The 22020-nt window shown below is 46.5% G+C and overlaps 2 protein-coding genes across 3 annotated transcripts in view; both read left to right on the top strand.

The window, feature by feature from the left end:
- Window positions 1–2041: 2041 nt before the first annotated feature.
- Window positions 2042–15832, top strand: eif2ak3 (eukaryotic translation initiation factor 2-alpha kinase 3). Its single transcript, XM_031873162.1, has 16 exons — window positions 2042–3182; window positions 3283–3413; window positions 3703–3955; window positions 4078–4243; window positions 4403–4528; window positions 4740–4862; window positions 4998–5227; window positions 6205–6317; window positions 7758–7880; window positions 8399–8548; window positions 9721–10264; window positions 10555–10728; window positions 10860–11033; window positions 11207–11308; window positions 11963–12025; window positions 12859–15832. Exons 1-16 carry the CDS (start codon window positions 3003–3005, stop codon window positions 13039–13041), a joined length of 2835 nt encoding a protein of 944 aa, XP_031729022.1. The 5' UTR covers window positions 2042–3002; the 3' UTR covers window positions 13042–15832.
- A 672-nt stretch (window positions 15833–16504) lies between these two features.
- The window catches only part of atrn (attractin), a 124064-nt gene continuing 118548 nt past the window's right edge, over window positions 16505–22020 (top strand). The window contains exon 1 of one of the 2 annotated variants that reach the window (XM_031873161.1): window positions 16505–17082. In XM_031873161.1, the coding sequence (XP_031729021.1) occupies window positions 16853–17082 (230 nt within the window). In that variant the 5' untranslated portion in view covers window positions 16505–16852. The remainder of the gene's footprint in view (window positions 17083–22020) is intronic. The other variant, XM_031873159.1, reaches the window with a different exon arrangement.

Raw genomic sequence — 22020 nt, forward strand, 5'->3', positions numbered from 1 at the left:
CTCACCTCACCCCTCCCTCTGAACCTACGCCCCCGTGTGTCCCATGGGGGATGCAATGACATGACTGCAGTAATATCAGATAATCATCAAGTGTTCCAGCTCATCAGCACGTCTTTGGATGAATGCCTCCGTTAGAGATATGTGTATAGAACGAATACTTTTTAAAGCACCACTAATAGAGATAGACCCTTACAGATGAGCTAATAATCATTATAGTACACACACACACACACACACACACACACGTGCAGTGAAGATATAACCTCATGCTGCCTGCAGCCAACAGATGGATGCCTGAAAATAGCTGAATGGCTCTGCTGGTGGTGGTGATAGTGGGTCTATTTGTGAAAAAAGGGCGCATCCGCATATTCAAGAAGGAGAAGAGGGTTGGAGACGTGAATGGGTCTGAGTTATAGCTCATAAAACATTAATAGGTATTGGAAATTCATAGCAAAAGAGACACGAGAAAGAAAGTGTTTGTGCTGAGCAGTCAGTATTTTTTAATCACTGAGAATATTTTCTTTAAGTGGCTCTTTTTGAATCTTTAGTTTAACTATTCTCCTAAAAATATAAGCTCTTTTCTGATTTGTTTTCATCTGTTTTCAAGATGTAGCAAAAATATGAAACTTAACACAAGACAAAAAACCCCAAAAAACAAAGACCTGGTAAACCAAACCAGTTTATACAAACGGAGGATAACCAGTAAAGGGGTTCGGCCGTTGGTCATAATTAATACACGGCTCATCAAAGAATACCTTTAACCTGCTTTGATGTTTGTTTTTGTTTTTCATTAAATCAAGAACTTAATCATTTCCTCAAACCTTTCTGTGACGCTTCACAGTTATACATTTTGAATAATTAACAAATTTACATTTTAATGAAAATCCTTTTTTTAGCAATTTCTTGCGGGATTTCTATAAACTAAATGCTGCACGGGGAAAATACATGAGTAAACGTACCCACCAGTGGGAAATTAAATGCATCTCACATAATGTTCTGCATGTCTGATGCCTAAAGTCATAGAATGTGTAACACTGTGAGCTGGATTTTAAGGATCCCCCCCCCCCCCCATCTAAACCACCAGTAATACATTACAGTCATTTAGCAGATGCTTTTATCCAAAGCGACTTACAATTCAGATTCTATATTATTTCTACACCGTAGGCACAGCTACAGGAGCAATGGGGTTACGTGTCTTGCTCAAGGACACATCGACATGCCACTAGCAGAGCCGGAGCCGGGGATCAAATCGCCAACCCTCTGATTGAAGGACGGCCTGCTATCCACTTAGCCACAGTCGGCATAATAAGGATGCCAGCTTGCTCAGGGCAAGTAAAATATCAAGTTGGGCTCGTAAATCTAGCAACTCACTTGCTCGATGGGACAAGTGGTAAAAACATAAATAAACACAATGTTTTTTCCTGAGCTGATGATGGAATTAGTTGAGGAGTGAGTCATCTCTTTTCGAGAGTGGGCCCTGCATAGTGCCCATCTGGCACCTGTGAGAACATGTCGGTGGATAAAAGACAACTTTCATGAGCTGAAGCACAAGCGAGCATGTCGGTTATCCTGGAAAACAGGAGTTTAGTTTGGCGGCTTAGAGGATAAAACAGTTTGGGCAAGTAGATCAATGGCCCACTTGCCTATAAAGCATTAACGTTGAACCGGCGCGTTTGAATAGTTTGGCCTACTGGGCACCACTTAGATTTCCTTACGTCTCTATAATTTACGTCAACCTCTGTTTCTTTTTCCTTCATCTCACAATTTGCTGATCTGAGAGTTTTGCGGGCCGCTGCAGGAGTCGCTGGAGTGGAACCACGAGTATGTGAGAGTCTGTGGGCACGGAGGAGACGGCATCCTGGGTGTTGGGACACTTTGCTGGATCAGAGACATGGATTAGGGCATCGGGAGCAGGATGACTCATCAGCAGAAGTCCCCCCCCCCCCCCCCCCACACACACACACACATACCAACATGGTGTGATGTGATGGTCAGATTCTTAACTCCTCCTCCTTTCACTTGCTAAATTTATCCTCTTGTCTCTAAAGCACCTCCCCTCCTCCCTCTAGAAAGATGACATCACCTCTGCTCTCCAGTAAATCATCCTGCCACACATTTATCACTTCTGACATGTTTTAATCCACCACAAAGCAAGTACACCAACTTTTGTTTTGAAGAGTCTAAATATGATTTACAGATCAACTGTTTGACAGCAGCAGCACCTGATGTGTCCATTAACGAGACATGGAAGCAGTAATGGGTCCAAACGCTGCCGTTATGTCCCTGAACAGTTGGTTGAAACGAGTGAGTCACGACTGGGACGTCCAGATTCTTGACGACAGTCTTTGTATAACAATGACTGAAGTGAAGAAAACAATTGTCCCTAAACCCACTGACGAGCTAAAGCTGTGGAGGTTAAATCAGGATTAGGGCTCAGGTTTTTTTGCAATGATGTCATCCTCGCTGGCCCCCTTACAGTGAGCACCTAATGACACACACACGCACGCACACTCTCCACGCTTGCACACTTTTAGAAAGATCCAGGTTAATTACTTAGGCTCTTAGTTGTGTAATGGTCCCACCAAGCCGGTGGATCGAGTCCAAGTGTGCGGGGGCCAAAGCTGCTGCCGTGTGGGCGGGTGTGTGTCGGCCAGTGGTTTTGTGTTTGAACGATTGTCTGTCTGAGCTACAAAACGACAAAAAAAACGACATTTTAAACCGTAAAAGATATTCCAGGAGCTCTGATGTGTGTGAAAAGCCGTTGCATCAGACAATTATTTTGCCAAGGACAGTGTTGTTCAGCAGATTCTTAGACTACGTTCAGACTGCAAGCCAAAGGGCCCGAAAAGCGACTTTTACATCCAGGAGAGAGAAATGACCCCTACCCTTTCTTCTGGTGTGCTTTTCAAACTCATTAACATCAATTTGTTTTTGACAAGTAGTCAATCGACACCAACTCCTGAAAACCAACGTGTTTGTTCCTGCAGGTGTTTGGCAATAAGATGGTGATCCCTTCACTGGACGGTGCCTTGTTCCAGTGGAACCGGGACAGGGAGAGTATGGAGGCAGTGCCTTTCAGTGTGGAGTCCCTGCTGGATTCGTCTTACCGGATCGGGGAGGACACCGTCCTGGTTGGGGGGAAATCTCTCACTACCTACGCCCTGGGGGCCTACAGCGGCAAGGTCAGTGAAATCACTTCAGTTGAAGCTCGAGGTGTGTTGATTCATTTTGTTCTCGCCACATGCAGACGGTATAATAACCCCCCCCTTTTGTTCGCCTCAGATTCGGTACATCTGCTCCGCGGGGGGCTGCAGCCGCTGGGGGGACGAGGAGATGGAGGCCGAAGATGTGCTCCTGCTGCAGAGGACTCAGAAGACGGTGCGAGCCATCAGGCCGCGATCAGGGATGGAGAAGTGAGTTTTATTCGACCGGTCAATCAGCCTGTCATCGTCAGTCAGTCACTTTGAGTCATGGGACGGCCGCTGGAGCTTGTGTGGTGTTCCATCGACTTTCCGTCAGCGGCTTTAAATAAAGTCCGTTAACCTTTCAGCCACTAGGAGCTCACACTAGCATGTCTTCTGTTGGCTGAACATGTCTTCTGTTGACCTGTTGGCTTTACCGCACTGACCGGATCATTAACATACAACAGATTTGATATACTTTCTTATGTTTTACAACGTGTGTTATCGCTCTGGATTCCAGGTGGAACTTCAGCGTCGGGAACTTTGAGCTGAAGCTCCTTCCCGAGACGCAGTCTGGCATGAACTTCCTGGAGGGAGAGGTGGCGAACGGCGACGCCTGGAGGGAGAGCCAGCGGGTCATCGCTGACGAACCAAAAGAGACGGAGGACCAGCAGAACCAGAATCTGGACCTCGTCATCAAAGTGTCTGTTCCCGATTGGAAGGTCATGGCCTTCAGTGCGGCGCCGGATGGCCAGCTGGTCTGGGAACGTCAGGTAGAGATGTTATGAGCATATCAGTAAGACTGAGCGTGTTTGCAGCGGTTTATTTACTTGACTTAAGTTGAGTTAATTCGGTGAAGTGTACCAACTCATTCTGCGTCACCTGTGTTGTGTAGTTCTGCACACCCATCGCTTCGGCTTGGCTGGTGGGCGGGGGCAAAGTCACACCCATCGCCCTGTTTGACGACAACGCCTACAGCAACCAGTCGGAAACTGATGAGGAGGAGGACGACGACGATTCCCAGAAGGCCAGAGGAGCAGAAGAGTCCAGTGTTTACCTTGGTAAATAGACACAGACGCTCACACTGCATGCTCGTACTCATTCATAATGTGGAGTAGCCTTCTATGCAATTTCTGTGACTTTGTTTTCAGCATAACCCCCCGACAGCACATGAACTACCAGTGAATGTAGTACATGTCTTTACTTTTTGGTTCTGTCAGGGATGTACCAGGGACAGCTCTACCTCCAGTCCTCGGTGAGGATCAGCGAAAAGTTCTCTTCCAAAGCTATCGGATCGGTCAAAGACATAATTCCTCTACCCACAGTCAAGTGGAAGCCTCTAGTCCGTAAGTCCACACCTCCTCTGTCTAACCACCCAACCATGGCTTTATTAGCATGGCTTTAATCAGCAGCCTTTTGGGCTTGTTCCCTGTTGCTCAGAGCTTTGTCTTCATTCCCATTAATGCATGATTAATCTTGCGATTGTTATTCCGACTCTTTTGATCCCTACTCCTCCTGCCGAGATCAAAGAACATGTTCATCTTGTCCTTGACACAGATTCCCCATCTCGGACACCAGCCCTGGTCGGCTCTGATGAATTCGACAAGTGTCTGAATAATGACAAGTTCTCCCATGAAGAATACAGCAACGGAGCCCTGTCCATCCTTCAGTATCCATATGGTGAGGTCCTGATACTGGACACAGGGCTGTAAAAGACCACAGTCGAGTCTTGTGTACGAAGAAAAGTGAATTGGCTGAGACGGACGAAAACAAACATAAACCCGCTGATCGTTTTTCTGCTTTTCTTCTCCGTAGACAACGGCTACTACTTCCCCTACAACAAGCGCTACCGGGAGAAACGCGACAGTGCCGTCAGCCTGATAAAGGGAACCGGGGCGGAGGCCGAGAGCGGCAGGAGGAAGGACCCCGTGCTGCTGCTGCCCTGGTGGAAGGAGATCCTCGGCACCATCGTCTTCTGCATCGCCGCCACCACCTACATCGTCCGCAAGTTCTTCCACCCTCCCGCCCCGGTGGCCTATGTGAGGGTAAGAAACAAGCCATACTCACAGTGGCTGCTGGGGGCTGTTCTTGTCATGGAATGTTAATGTGAGACACAGAATAACAACAGCTTCCACAAGTGACTCATCATCATGGTTATGATTAAGATTCTGTATGCAGAGATGGCTTCATTTGATTTTGTCAAAATGCTCCACATAAGGAAATATTTCCTCAAAATGTCTCTGAACAAAACGTATTGTCCCGTCCACGTCCTCGGATGTCCAGGTTTTCATTTGGATGTTAAAACTAGGATTCACGCTGTGATGTACGATGGCATATTGGGACCATTGTAGGTCAAAAATGTAATATTCAGAGAAAAAATAATTTCCAAAATTAAAGTAATACATTTACCAAAAAACTAAATTGCAAACTCTCTGAGATGACAGTTGTCCATTTGTGAGAATAAAACCCTCCATGGAACCACATTACATCACTGTGACAAGGTCGGCTCAACCTTGTCACACGACAGCTGCCGCAGCTCGTGTGTTGCGTCTGCAGTGGATGACCTCATCTCATCTAGCAATAAGCAAATACTCGTGACTTTTAGCTCAGAAGCACCATATTGTCATAAGCATCTGAACTTTGAAGAGACATCGCCGTGAATCGGAAGAAAACAGCGTCCTCCTCACGAGCCTGTGCCTGTGGCATCTGTGGAGTGATGAAGCTCATCCAACCCTGCAAAGTGAAGCCACACGATTCAGTTTTTTCTTGTACATTTATGACTTTTTTTATATCAGAGAATATTCAATTCTCTTCTCTTAATTTAACCCTCTACTGTGTCTCGTAGTAATAACTCAATTCTGTATTTATTTTATATTTATTTATATTTGTATATAAAGAGGTCATAGATATTTCTTAGCAGAGGTTCAACACATGTCCTGCCCTGCGTGTCCCGTGTCTCACATGTATGTGTCCCGTGTTTCACATGTATGTGTCCTTGCCGTCCTCCTTCTGTCCTTCAAAGCAACGGAAGGAGTCGGAGACGCAGTGCCAGACGGACTGCAAGTTTGACCTTGAGGTTGTGGAATCCAAAGAGCCGGTTGCTGTGGAGACCCGTTCCAGCGAATATGTGTCCAGGTACATCATAATGACATCATCACAATGACATCATCATCAACACGCCGTGACGCTTTGTTGTTTTATCATGACTCAGGAGAGCTTGACAAAACACCGCTGCTCCGCTGGGAGTTGTTATCCTCACGCTTGAAAGATGTAGTCTCTCTCTCAGAGTCTCTCTCTCAGTCTCGCTCCGAGAGTCTCGCTCCGAGAGTCTCGCTCTGTTTCAAGGTGTAGCTACAGATTTCGGCACTGTTACCATGGTGACCACTGGTCTTCCAGCCGGCCTGCCTCGATAGGACCAGGCAGAGATGGGAGAGACGGGAGAGACGGGAGAGATGGGAGTCGTAGTGGTGCGTGATTGGATAACTCAGCTGTTTGCCATCGAGCAGACCCCACCCTGCCCAGCAGCACCTGCCAGAGGGTCGCAGTGTCACTTTACACCGCTGTCAGCACATTGGCAGAAGTTTATTGTGGACATCCCAAATATGATCAGTCGCCATAATTGATGGGCTTTCACTGACCTTGTGTCTTCTGATCGATGGGAGTTTGCATGTTTACATTCTTTAGCTGAATATTACAGCTCTTCTCCCCTAAACGCAAGCAAGCATCTGATTAAGCTGCTCCCCCCCCCCACCCCTGCTGTCACCACTTGCGCATTCTCCTCTTTTGATCCATCCCAAAATGACACCCGCCCCTCCCCTTTCCATTAGAGCTGCTGCTGCAAACCATGCAAATTGCTTTCACCGAAAAAAGTTTCCCTTAATAAATGTGGTGGCGGCTGCAGCAGCTGAGGCGGGCGTGAGTCAGGATCATTGGGCGGCAGATAGAGATCAGGAATGGAGGCCTGACTCACATGTGCCCACACATTCCCTAATAAGACAGCCTTCAATCCCCAGAGGAGCCTGAGAAGAGATGCTTCACCAGGGTGCAGAGCAGCGGGTCCCACACCGAGCCAAACAACCCCCGATACACAATACACATATGCACAATGCACATATGCACATATGCACACAACAGGAAACAACAAATGAATACAGTATAATAGATCAAAACCTTTTTTTATTTAAATAAGTTTAATCTTGCCTCGGACGTTTTGGGTTACACAAAAATAAAGTCAGTATCAATGCTTACAGTTACTGTTTTATTATTATTAATACATTTCTATTTTGAGTTTTTCAGCATGGGACTCTCAGGAGAGTGTGTGGTAGCGAAGTGACAGCCCAGTGTGTTTGTGTCAGCACAACATTCGTTTAAATTCATGATACTGTTCAGCTCCTTGGTAAACACCTTTTACCGCTTAATAAGCCTACTCGGCCACAGGGCACTGACTGATCCCAGGTCTTTGGAATTTGTCAGAGAAGTAGGAGATAACGCTTCGTCGCACGCAGCACCTTTCTATTGATGAGAGCGATTCCCCTTTGAGCAAAAAAAACGACAACCAAGGTGTCTTCTCCCCAGGTACCTGACTGACTTTGAGCCGGTGCAGTGCCTCGGCCGCGGGGGGTTCGGGGTTGTGTTTGAAGCCCGCAACAAAGTGGACGACTGCAACTACGCCATCAAACGAATCCGTCTGCCCAACAGGTAGCGCCTCTCGCCGGCCACACCACAGACCTCCTCTATGTCGGTTTCCTTAGACTGAATTATGTAAGCTGCAACCTACATGTCTGAACACACACAGAGGCAAAACTGACAGTTTGGTACAAATAATAGCCATGTATTCATACTCCTACTGACAAGCATGCAAATGTGGTGTTCAGCTGACGGCAGCGCTGCATGTATTCTCATTTCAGACCCTGTTGTTTACTGGTACATCACGCCACCCATATCAAACCAGATTGTGTTTTTAGGGCCAGTGTTTTTTATGAAAGCGCTTATTGAGACCTCGGTGTATCAAGACTGGGCTCATATGAAGGTCATCACAGTCTGATAGTTATAACAATGCCTCAAAAAATAAATCTAATAAACAGCAATGTCTTAGTAGCAATTCGAAGGATTTGTGTCTTGACATCCTGGAAATGTGGAACCCGACTGCTGAAAAACGTAGTCCTGGTTGTCCTGCATATGTATTCAACTCTAATGCTCAGCTTCACGTCACACAGAGAGCTCGCCCGTGAGAAGGTGATGCGCGAGGTGAAGGCGCTGGCCAAGCTGGAGCATACGGGGATCATCCGCTACTTCAACGCCTGGCAGGAGAGCCCTCCCGAGGGCTGGCAAGAGGAGATGGATCAGAGGTGGCTGAAAGACGGCAGGTTAGCCAGGTTATTTTTATGTTTTAAACCCGTCGCCCTGTACAGCTCAGCAGGTCAGACATGTCCAGCAGCACTGCCATGGGGTCTGTTGTCAGGGATGGCTTCCATGCTAAGAGAGCCCCCCCCCCTCTCAGGAGGAATTATGGCATCGCTGACATTTATTACTCCCCAGACTTAACATCACTCGCCTCACTTCACTGGTTGATTAAGACAGATGTTTAAATGCCAGGGGATGAAAAATGCATGAAAAAATTAATTTCATGCATAATCACACAAGCATGTTTGGGGCGGTTAACTTAAAGGAATAGTTTGGGTGTTTTGAAGTGTGTTTGCATGAGGTACTCATCCGTAGTCAGTGTAGTATGTACCTACAGGAGACAGTGGAGTTCCAGCACGGGGGCTGCAGCAAAACTTATATTGTGTTGTTGTGTGACTTTGTTGAATCCGAACTTCCTAAGTCGTACAATAACACAAACAAACTAGTGGATGGAGTCAGTGGTAGACCAGACACTCCCGCGTTCTCGAGGTAAAATCTTTTTTCCTGAAGAGAACGTAGATAACAGCTTCGCTTTGACATCGGAAAGGGCTGTCTGAAGGCAAGGTGAAGCAGTGGAAATACTCCAAATATAGCGTACACTTAAATGGATATAGGTTTTATTTTAGGTGTACAAAATAAATGTTGCTGCTGACCCCGCCCACAGCTGTACGTTGCTTTGCTCTCCGAGCCTCCTGTCTGTTTCTCCGAACTGGTGGCGTGCTGACCGTCCACTACTGTAGGTAAAACACCGACCGTGGATAACTACCCCACCGCAAAACATCCAAACTATCTCCTTAAAGTCTGGTGTCTTTAAACCTTTGTTTGAGTCGGGCGGATTAGAACTAAAAGTAGCACCAGATAACCATCCAGAGAGTTAAACATCCTCTTCCTCTTGCGAGGCACCCAGACGGTCCAAAGTACATGTTACGCTTCACTGTGTTATTGTTACAGAAAGTGAGCTGTTAGTGTGGTTACACCCTGAACTGGACATTTGGTTTGTTTCCTTAGTATTTCGTAAACTGTTTTGTCATAATACTTCTGCCGGTTTGCACAGTGATCTTGAATGATTAGTTGTAATAGTGGTTAGTTTATTTTAGTAAGCCTGACAGCAACAACCCTCCTTTCTCTCTTTCAGCACCACTGACTGGCCAATGAGCTTCCTTGACCACATGGAGGCGCTGTCAGTCAAAGTCCCAGTGTCCAGCTCAGTGACGCCGGTCTCTGGGCCTGGAGGAGACGTTCTGGAGGCCTCTGTGGATTCGCGGGCCCTTCTCTCCAGCAGCGCCGGCAGTGCCGACGATGGAGACCTGTCCTTCCACCCGCTGCTGGGCCACGACAGCCTGATGTCTGTGCGGGACAGCCAGGCGGACCACGACGCCTCGGACACCCCCCACTCCTTCGAGCTCTGTCCCCCACGCGGCCCCAGCGACTGCACATCTTCTTCCTTTGACATCGTGTTTGAGGACTCGGGCTGCGACCGGGACGCCGACGCCGACACAGACTCGGTGTCCAGTGCAGCCAGCCCGAGCACGACGACTGAGAAGAACAGCTCGTCTTCCTCACGCACAAGACAGCAGGAATCCGTCCCGCCCTCCTCTTCCTCTCCCCCCCGGCCAACCTCACTTACTCTGTTTATCCCCCCAACTCCTCAAACCCAGCGAGTCCAGCCTTCTCCCAAGGTCAGTCACTCACTCACTCACTGTAGATGAATGATGTCACATGCTTGTCATGGGGTTATGACCGGTGACATGTTGATACCTGCTGGACATTTGCTGTTTCATTTAGCAACACTGAAGTCATAAAATATCCATTTATTACTTTTTGCTCACAATGACACCATCTATCATTTTGGGAACATGCTATATTTACAGTACTTTAATGAAAAATTAAAAAAAGCTGCAGATGTTAACGTAAAGTATTGTCAGACGTAAATCCCAAAGTCTTTGAACCTTCCCCTCCTTGTCTCCAGGTGTACCTGTACATCCAGATGCAGCTCTGTCGGAAGGAGAACCTGAAGGACTGGATGGCCCAGCGCTGCCTCCCGGAGCAGAGGGAGAACAACCAGTGTCTCGATATCTTCCTCCAGATCACAGAGGCCGTTGACTTCCTGCACAGCAAGGGGCTCATGCACAGGGACCTCAAGGTGAACACACACACACACACACACACACACACACACACACACACACTGTCCGCTGCACAGGCAAGAGTTCATGTATTAGCAATGCTCTCTGCCTTCATGTATTTCATGACCCGTCTCCGTCGGTCCTCCAGCCCTCCAACATCTTCTTCACTATGGATGACGTGGTGAAGGTGGGAGACTTCGGCCTGGTGACGGCCATGGACCAGGAAGAGGACGAGGACGAGCCGAGCGCCCTGACGCCCGCCCCGCTGCTGACCCGGCACACGGGCCAGGTCGGCACCAAGCTCTACATGAGCCCAGAGCAGGTGAGCAGGCGTGCTAAATGTTTTGATTTTCCCCAGAACAATAAACATAAAGTGAAACTATGACAGGATAAGATTTGATACCAACATGTATCTATGGGCGAAGTTAGTAGTTTGTTCTTCTACCTCTAAAGCAGGGACTCTCAAACTCCATCTGTTCCTTTTTGTCCTGGCAGCTCTCTGGAAACTCGTACTCTCACAAAGTGGACATTTACTCTCTGGGACTGATCCTGTTTGAGCTGCTGTATCCCTTCAGGACCCAGATGGAGAGAGTGAGGGTGAGTCAGCAAAGACACGGGCACATAATCACGCTTTCTCTCTCCTTTTATTCAATTCATTACGTTGGCTTTTTTAACTGCCGAGCACTTGATTGTTGTAGTAAATGTAGACTGTTTCCGTGTATAATACAGGGTTACAAATGAGGTTGTGATGCATTCAAAAAAAGAGAACATCACTAAAGTCAAAAGGCTATGTAAGCGAAGCAAAAACAATATTTTACTAATGTGTTTTTAAAATACATTCATGCTGCAAGCAATTTTCCCTCAAACCGAACTATTTAATTTGGAAACAATTAAAATGTTGAGATAATTTCCTCAACTGTAAAAGTAGTTAGAATGGTTTGACCCCATAGAATCCCCGCTGCTGGAGACAAGAGAGAGATAATTATTCTGTTTTGTCTGGAAACTGTGTTGGGCAAACTGCAACACATAATCCCGATTGTCCTTTGAAGGATCGTTATTTTGTGTGTGTGTGTGTGTGCGTGTGTGCGTGTGTGCGTGTGTGTGTGTGTGTGTGTGTGTGTGTGTGTGTGTGTCTGTGTGTGTGGGTGTGTGTGTGTGCGCGATGGACCGGGCGTCTTTGTCTCGGTAACAAAGGGCCTGATGAGCCACCAGCAATGCTCTGCTCACAGGTGTTTACATCCTTTCTTCCAGACACTGACTGAGGTGAGAGCGCTGCGCTTCCCAGAGGTTTTCTCCAAAAACAACGTTCAGGAGGTGAGTGATCGTCTGCCGCCACCTAGTGGCTGAAAACGCAAACTGCACACGAACCAAGAAAAAGAAAACTGTTGTGTTTCTCCTGAGAACATGCAATGAAGTAAATGCAGAAAGAGGGACAAGTCCAGAGCTGGGAGGGTTGATTCTCATTGTGTAGTCTGTCACAGATTTAATAATCTGTCCACATCAACACCTCGGTGAGTCAAATCTGATGAACTAATCTAATTAGGAGGTGTGCTTGGATTATTCTGCCCTCGGATCTACAGGATATAAAGTTAAACATGCATATAGTTTCACATTACACACTAAAGTGTAAATAGCAGCATTGCTATCTGAGACATGATTTGAAAATATAATTTGTAATGTTCAGTAATAATCCCGTTAGAATCAAACTATCCATATGTTTAAATAATCACTTAAATATGTTGTTTACTGCCACACCAGGGGTTTGGTGAGGGGTTGTTCACATTACCTTGTTCCCGTGTTTACTTTGTAATGAGATTAACATAATCCCATCGCATAATCTGTGATTCTCCAACACTGGAAATCCCCTCGCTCTGCTATCCCAGCTTCCCACTAGCTGTGTACTGTTCTATTTTAAGATGTCCTGCACAGTGTGTACGTACGTACCTGTGTGTGTGTGTGTGTTTGGCTGAATGCGACTATGTATTATTATTTCATCATGAGTTTTGTGCGTAAGTTTCAATTTCTACAGGTTTCCGCTGTGTCACACGAGCTCGAAGTGCAGCAAATCAGTTGCACTAATACATGACAATATTAGCATTAGCATCGCTGTAGCATGACACTACTGTTTCCTCTGTCTGTGTGTGTAGCTGAGCATGGTGCGCAGCATGCTGTCGTGGAGCCCCGGCGAGCGTCCCGAGGCGGCCGAGATCACAGGGACTCCTCTCTTCCAAGAGCTGGAGCTGCCTTGCCGACTGGCCATGAGGCAGCGCTCCCGCACCTACAGCGCCTCGTCCATGGGCCGCCCCTCACGCCAGACATCGACGAACTGAAAGTCCCCGTGACGCAACATGTAACCCCCATCCCACCCCACCTCCCCAGCCCGAGAGAAACGCCTCAGCCCCCTGTGCCATCACACACTGCCTCAGACTTTAAAACGCTCGAGAATGACACAAACGTGCAGGAATTTATCGGCGCGGCTTCAGAGCAGCGAGACAAAGTCCTGCTCACTTACTCTCCTCGGCAAATGCACACGCTGTTACATATTCGCACACCATCATGCCCACGTTCCCAATTTTAATCACACTTACAAGTGAGAGAATATTTTAAAAGCAACAGCCGTTCTGTAATGTCCACGACCAGACTTGGCTCAAGTGGTGCAAGCAAAATAATTCTTAGTGGTTGTTTTAAATTGGCTCCGAGTGCCAGATGGGCGGTGTGTACTAAGCTACCATCCACAGGACATTATAACTAATTGATTTGGGCGTGTTTCACTCTGACATGGCTCACTCGATCATCTGGTACTCTGAGACGACGGACAGACGCCCTGAGAACTTCTTTAACATATGATTTGAACGCCGGTTCCGGTCACAGCACGCTGCTTGCTCCCAACATTCAGCCAGTGTTCACTCACCCACGCTACACCTCAGGTATCAAAAACCAAGAGGACACTCCAAAGGGGCCTTTGACGCTTGATCATCCTATCTACCGGTGACCAGCACTGATCACCGGTACGAGCACTATCCGGTGTTCTGACACCCAATATGCCTGATTTGGGAGACCAAAAAAAAGACCATCTTTTTTTTGCCTGTGTTGGTTTTTTAAAATGAGAGAAGGTGATGTACTGCAGAGAGAAGAGTTTATGAACCCGGACCATCCGATATGATTTGCCTTTAGAAAGTGGCCCCCGGCCTCTGAATGAATGCTGAGCCACTGGCTCCTGTCCGTTCTGCATGTCCCTGACAGGAAAGTGAAGGGGTGAGTGTGAGTCTGTTATCTTAAAGCCAGTACTTGGAAGCAGTTTTTTCTATGTGTAAATCTACACACTGACTCTGAGGTGCTCAATCATTTTGTTCAACACCTCCTCTTTGCTCCGTGTATATAATTGAAGGGAAAAATCTGTTTATATCCTTTTTTTCTTTGTTAATTCAGAAGATATGTTCGATCAATCCTGTACATACTGTAAGGCGCCGTTGCTTTTTCCATGAGGCGACTGTAAGATAGTGTGATATACTGCGGGGGGGGGACAAAGAGGGGACGATCTCTGCCATTAACGGATAGCTGAATGTTACAGTGGGACCTCCAGAGACACATGATGGTGGTCGCCTCTTCTTGCTGTGGGAGAATGATTCTCAGTGTTTGTCTTCACATGTGTGGGGCACCGTAGGGGTCTGCCTGCCCTTCCAGCACCAGAGTAGAACCTGCAGGACCAGAGTGCCATTAGAAAGTCAGTTAAGTGTACTTTTCTGTGACTGATAAGCTCACCTAACAGCTCTTTGGGGGAATTGTGCCACCGCGCTCCGACCCCATCCCGCTGGTGTTCCCGGTGAAGCGCGACACATCCCGAGGTGTGCAGCCCTCCCGTGAAGAGGAGAACTAGCAGAGAGAGATGATTCTGTTTTATCCCCTCTACGTCGCCTACTGGGGACCTGGACCTGATGTTGGTCATGTGATCCACAAAAGCATTGTTTAATGTACATAAGACGTGCTGGGAGAGTCACATGACCCGCTTGTAACTTCACAAACTGCTAATTGTAATGTGCTTTCAATGATTGTACTTTTCTAAGAATCGTCTTCTCTCTTTTTGTTTTTTTAACAAGCGTAGTTTTCTGATTATGCTGCAGGGTTTTTTGATTACTGTAAAGTCTTGACTGCGTTTGATACAAGAAGTCAAACTGATGTTCGTTCATCCGTTCACTCAGCTCAATGAAGATGAGTCGTTCTTCTTGTTGTAAAAGGATCAGTTCTCTCCTCGGAGTTTAAAGCAGACTGTACTCCACCACCAATAAGGCTGGAAACAGGAAAGTAGTTCCATAAATGGTAAATCCTGAAGTCGGGAGGGGAAATGTGAAACCTCGCGCCGCAAATTCGGACAAATGTTGCTTTGTGAACGACAGTTCACAAAGCACTGTTACTCAAGTACTCAGTACTGTTACTCAAGTGTTGACCATGTACAACTATTTTGTCGAATTAATGAATCATTTTTCAAAGCAATTCAATAATGGATCCAGGATGAATCTGTCTCTCCCACACAGCTGGAATTAATTTGGAACTATTTTTGTCTATTTTATAGAAGTCAATTTCTCAGAGAGGTGATCTAAAGACTCGTTTGAGGAGGATTTACAACAAGAGAGAAGGAAACGTTCACAACTTAACTCACCTACAGTACTAAATAGCTTTTGAGCTCATAACATTAAAACTTAAAACAGCATTATTGACAATAGTGTATTATATGAGGATCTAGAGATTTTCTTCTTTTCACTCAAAACCAATACCATGTGATCATACTGTCGGTTCTTGCTTTGTTAAATCGTGTTTACCCTCCTTTCACTCCTGCCGTCCAGGTTTCTTCTCCTGAGGACAGTTGAATTTGAATAATCGGACTCCCTCCTGTCAGTCTCTGACGCCTCTGTCTGGATGTGTAGTTGCCTGTTTTTGTGCACAAACCCCGTTCCCTTGTCCATGTTGAATTGTAAATATGTTAATTTGCTTTATTTATGTTTTGATGCCGTGATCAATCCTTTCGGGGGTTGGTGTTATTATCAATGCTCTTCCTGCGATGGAGCGCATTGGAATATGATGACTTCTTACAAGTCTAAATTTAATAAACCGTTCTATACCGTTTGTACAGTTGTGTGTCCTTGGTGTGCAGTCTGTGGGTTGTTGGGCAGTTTGATCATTCTGAATTTTACTAAGAGGTAAACAACCACCAAAGTTATGGCTTTCATAAAAAACAAATGTCAGTCCTATGAATAATTTACTCTGGTGTAGTGCGACTTAAAATTGCTGTATGTGCATATGTAATATATTTATGTCAAGCTGTGTTTGTACAGCGAACAGAAGCCGTAGTTTAATAACAAGCAATACTGTAATAAACCTGGCAAAGACTAGATTCTAATATTACGATAAAGACCCTTTCAAAACATTATGAAACAATAACAAAATATATATTTTGTGAAATTATGTAGTAGAAAAATACCACACATTTTACACTACATGGCCCTGTAATGTAGAAATTCATACACATGGAATTAAGGCACACGTTATTTAAATGAAGAGCAGAAAAGCACACCTTTTATACATGTAAATAACATGATTAAAGGCCCTGCACACGCACACAGGTGATTCACTTATTCCTTAGTCTTAAACTTAACACAAACATCGCAGTGTCATGTCTCATATTAACAGAATAACCGACGAAAGACGCCATTTATGAGAAAATATGACTGAAAGGAAAATAACAAGCTCGCATGTAAAGGGCTGCTCTCTGTTTTCAAAATAAGAGTTTAAAGTCCTGCGCGCTTCGCTTTCAAAATAAGAGTTTAAAGTCCTGCGTGCTTCGCCCCCCCCCATCCCCCGGTTGCGCATTTCCGCTGCCATAACGTCACTTCTGGATGTCAATATGCGGCTCGGTGCGGCGCTGGGAAACGGAACCACTGGAAAGATGTAAACCAAGTCTCCAGCGGAAGACAAGCCTCAGCGAAGACACGGTAACCGTAACCACCGGGTGGGGGGGACGTCCGATAAACGTCCGATAAACGTCAACCACACCATAAACCTGCAGCTCGCTCGGTGAGTCGCTGTCTACCCCCCGAAGCAGCGGAGCGCTTTTGCCTCAAAGCAGCCATCTTTTTGTGCAGAGAAATGGACGCGGAGACGCGGCGGGCCTGCTTCGGCTCTGGCCGGAGCCGGAGCCTGCTGATGCCGACCACCGCGCTCCTGCTCTCGGTTGTCGGGCTGCTCTCCGGCGCCGCCGAGGCGAAGGAGTGCGACAAACCCTGCATGAACGGGCAGTGCAACGCAGCCACTGGCAACTGTGTGTGCGTCCCCGGCTGGGTTGGGGACCAATGCCAGCACTGCGGAGGGAGATTCAGGTACCGTGAACGCACCGGCAGAATACAGAGCATGCTGTTATCACTTCAGACTTCAGTGTTATGTTGTCTACGTCCGCTTTGCTTTGTGGCCCAAAGATACCGAGCAGTGCTCACCTGGGGCACAGAAAGACCCGGTGTACTACTACTACCACTACCTGTACTACACCTCTCCTGGTTCAAATGCAGTATCTTCATGTTTGTATACATGCTAAATAGTGCAACTGTGTCATTTGGATGCTCGTGACGAGGTGGAAGTGACTTACAGTTGAGCTTCAGTGTCTTACATCTTCATGAGTGTCATTAATCATGAATCATCTTGTCATTCAGTCACCAAACCAAGTCACACATCACCCCACTATTGTCCACATCACAGCCCTGAGTGTGAAGGAACTATATGAACCATAGTAGTGCTGGGGTTTACGTTCTATATTTGTGTTTGTGATGTATTCACATATACAATATCCAAGAGGATCGGTCATCTGATGGCTTGTTTTGTCCGACCAGCAGCTTTAAACCCAAAGGTGTTCATTTAAAAATGAGATAAAACGGAAACGCTGCAAGCAGAGAATGTTTGGCATTTAAGAAGCAAGCAAAATAATATTTAAATGATGATCAAAATTGTTATTTTCCCTTCTATTGACTAATTGAGTAATCACTTAATCATTTTGGAAGTCATGCACTCAAACCCTTTTATTTTATGCTGTCATGCAACCAGCCAGGTGTTTATTTCCAGTTGTGTTGTGAAGCCAGAAACACGTGTGCTTTGTAATTGTGAGTCGTCGAGTGTTCCCCTCTGCTGAACCAGGACGGAGGCGATGGCTGCTGCTGGGAGACATGAGCAGAGAGCGTAGACCAGCTCTGGTCAGACCGGGTTTGTGTCGTCCAGTAAAGGACTCTTTGAGATGCAGCAGGACGGTGTTTGGGCCCAGAGAACAGCAGCTCGGAGGTCAAAGCATGGGGGGGGGGGGGCAGTTCACAGCTGAGCCAATCTCAGCTGGTGTCTGTTGGTGGAACTCGTGGAAACGCACCCAAGAGGTGGAGGAAAGTGACCACTTAATAAAACCAATAATAAATCCGCCCCCCCCCCCCTCGCACACACCCATGTGTGCTTCCTGTGCAGACCCTCCCCTTCTCATGTAGACGATGCACGGTGACACTACAGACTGTGTGAAGGTAATGAAAAGGTGTCAAACGTCGATAAGAACAGTCGGACCGTCGCTGCTGCTCATCTCGTCCTCTGCGCCCATTAAAGTGTCACTTCACATTACTGGAGTGCGTGTCAGTGATGCGCTGGTGAGGATAATGGTCCGCGGCGCTTGATGACAGCGCTATCGTTTAGTGATGATTACACGGTGGGTCAGTTTATGGAGGACTCCACACAAACAAGCATTTATTAAGAAAAACTGCTTTTTCCTGAATCATTTCTCTCCTTGGTTGAGTCAAATAGAAATGTTGTACTTCTGCTCGGCTTTTTTTTTGGTTGTAACCAAGCTGATCTTGTTCCAACGTTGTGATGAGCGAGCATGTCTGTGCAGCCAGGATGTGTCCATCAGGGTGTGCCGTACTGCCAGGCCTCGGATAAATCTCCCTCTTTTTTTAGGAGATCCTGACCGATTCTCCTCTCTTTTTCTTTTTAAATGAATTTGATATTCTCTGTCCTGCTGTCTCAGCTTATTGCCGGCCCAGCAGGTCATAAAGCAGAGCTGCTGGTGGTGGTGTGTGTGTGTGCGTGTGTGTGTGTGTGTGGGGGGGGGGCTGCTGCTGTGTTATGCATCCTCTGAAATCGGTCATGGTCAAAGAAAGGGAAGCTGGAACTGTTTGCACATTAGCACAGCTGATTGCTGAGCATATCCGAACAGGTAGGATGGAGTCTGAACGACTGCCGAGCTTCTGATGTTGCAGAGCGACGGCGTTGAGTGTCCTCTGGATGAAGTGGCTCCTCTCTGCTGTGGTTACAAACTTGGAGCTTGTTGCATCTAAGTACTAATCGACTCAGTCCATCACTGTGGGAAAGCATCACTGGCCACCAGCTGCAGCACATCGGACAAGCTGAAAACTACAAATGTTTGACATTTGTAGTTTATTGAAGTGTCAGAATTGTGGCTCAGCTGGTTCAGCTGGTTAGAGAGCGGTTTGGTCATTAATTGCAGGGTTGGTGGATCTATTCCGACTCCTCCTTTTGTCCAAGTGTCTTTGAGCAAGAAGCTGAACCACTAAGTGCTGTGTAATGTGTGTAAAGTACAAAGTCTGCCTAAGGACTGTAAAGATGCACAGATGTCTTTAAAGCCTGCGAACTACAGGATTGGTCCGAATCCTCAGACTTCAAAAAACATCTTTGTTTGGTTCAGATCCCTGCAAAGACCACACCATAATCATTTCAATATGTTTTTAAATACAATGAGAATAATGATGTGAAAATGATCCGACCCACCGTATCGCAACTGAAACATCAGTCAAATTGTCACAATTATATATTTTTCAAAAATGTTCAGCTCTAGAATTTATCTTTACGTCCCGACAAGCGATCAATAAATCAAAAGCATCGTTTATCTGCGGCTGTCACAGGACCGTGAATATCCCGTCCAATCATTTCATTCGGCACAAATGTATTGATTGTGTTGCTTTGTTTCGCGTCACTGTAAACTGAATATCCGTCTTCATGGGCTGCTGGTCAGATGTCAGACACAACAAATCTATTCAGAATCACCCTGGGCTGCGGAAAAATGTCGTGTGAATTTTTCATTATTTTCTGACAACTTCTAAACTCAACAATAATCGCTTATTTAAAAAAAAAAAAAAAGGCCCAACTACTAGATACTGAAAGCACTCTGGCTCTGTGTATAACCATCAGGTATCTACTCCTGCTGCTCTTACTGACCCACACACTGGCCCTTACCGCTCGAGTTAGTCCAACGAGGACGGAAGTCTCTGAGGGGATTGTTAACGCTGAACTTTGGGTTTGTCTTCTCTTCCAGCTACTTCTAAGTAGCAGCATGTCGTTGTCTGTTTTCTATTCTAAAGCTCTGCTGTGTAGAGCCGGAGAGGCTGTGGTGCTGCTCGTCTGCTGGAGGAGTGATGGTGTGACCCTGAACTTCACTAATAACACCGCAGGGCTCTGACTTTACAGCGTAACGTTCAGCGGCTCCAGCCTCAGCACTCCTGTGACACGGTGTGCAGCGTTATCCGTGATGCTGATTATTATTAAATGTAATGGTGCACTTTCTGCTTCCTGTGATGCCACATTGGCCAGGAACCAGGGCCGTGTTGTTTTGTCAGCGCGGTCAAAGGGCCGATGGTTTTCTGAGGCCGTGTTTAGCATACGCACAATGCTGCCATACAAGGCTGGCTGAATGCTGGTGAAACAGCCTTCTGTGGCAGGGTCCGGCCAAGATGGAGACCCGGCTACAGCCATGAGGGCCAAAATCAACATGGAGGGGGGAGGGGGAGGCAAAAACAGACGAGTGGGTTTTGTTGTTGTTTATGGCGTGAACATCAGATCTCCTTTTCCTCCGAGGATATGTTGAACTTGTGTAAATCAGTAAGAGGCAGGACTGAATGCCATTTATATGATACTCATAATGTCTTGATGTACGCGTTTGGCAGTTTGACAACATCGCATTTAAAAGAATCGGCTCCACTGCCGAACCATACCTTCCCTCATTGTCTTCGTTTTTAAAGGGTCAACTCACCCAAATACAAATAGAAACTTTCTTGCTTCTGGTGATCTGCAGCTATGCAGAGTGCTCGGAGGTTTTGTTTTTCCGGGTTTGAGATCTAAGCTATCCGTCTCTTCTGCCTCCATCCCGATGGAGCTAACTGGTGCTCACAGTCTTGCTCAAGGACACGTCGACATGCGACTAGTCAAACCGCCGATCTTCTGATTGAAGGACGACCCTGCTCTCCACTTAGCAACAGTCGCCCGCACATCGCATGTCGATGTGTCCTTGTGCAACACACTTAACCCCAGAATGTCTCCCGTAGCTGTGCCTACAGTGTATGAATGTGAGAGAATCTGAATTGTAAGTCGCTTTGGATAAAAGCGTCTTATGCTAAATGACTGTAATGTAATGAATCAGAGTTGACTTTTGTTGTAGATTCTCAGAAACCACATCAACCGTAAAATGTTATTTCTATATGTGAAAAGCTCCTTTTATCTGGTTTACTATCACACAGAACACGCCGCTCTCGCCTCGTCTGGCCTCGTCTGGCCTCGTCTGGCCACCAGCGGGGATTCCCAGTTGGCCATAAGTATCGCTCTTAATGTCGATGAATGTTGCCGTGAGGCTGAACTGTGAACCTTATCAGATTGTGGCTTCATGCCTATTGGCACAAAGAGTCACAAACACACGCAACTGTTTTGATTAGATCGGCGTGGATCTTCTGATGACTTTAATTTGTTATGAGCCACATGTTGTGTTGCAGTGGGACGGGGTGGTGAATAACTGCGTCATCCCTGCCTCTTCCAGCGCATGGTCATGTCCTGGCCCCAGTTGTGGTGTAACTCTTTGCCAACTAACTGAATTTCCTGCTCGTCTTTATTGCATATAGATGGTGCATTAATATTCATTCTTTCATCTGAATGAAGTAAACTCCGTCATCCCCACACTGGTGTGACGTAAACAGCTCCCATGCCATCACCTGTGTCACCTTTTTTTAATATATAATTGGCTGGTTAAACCAAATAGAACACTTGTTTACTTTCACATTTGCTAGCTAGCAGTGTTCTTCTTTCCTGCCTTTTGCACAAAGCGTTCCACCACCGAGCGTCTATCGGTGGAATAGAGTTCGTATCGTCTCGCCCGAGGGACCTGCTCTTAAAAACGTAAAGATTCTGTCAGTCAATTAATTCACGTTCCAATTGTTTGAATCATTCAAGACGTTGAATCCTGACCAGGGTGTAGCATCTACGTCAGTATCTTTCCTCTGATGCCCTGCCGA

This window comes from Anarrhichthys ocellatus, unplaced genomic scaffold (assembly GCF_004355925.1).
Source record: "Anarrhichthys ocellatus isolate YVR2014 unplaced genomic scaffold, GSC_Weel_1.0 scaffold69, whole genome shotgun sequence".
NCBI lineage: Eukaryota > Metazoa > Chordata > Actinopteri > Perciformes > Anarhichadidae > Anarrhichthys > Anarrhichthys ocellatus.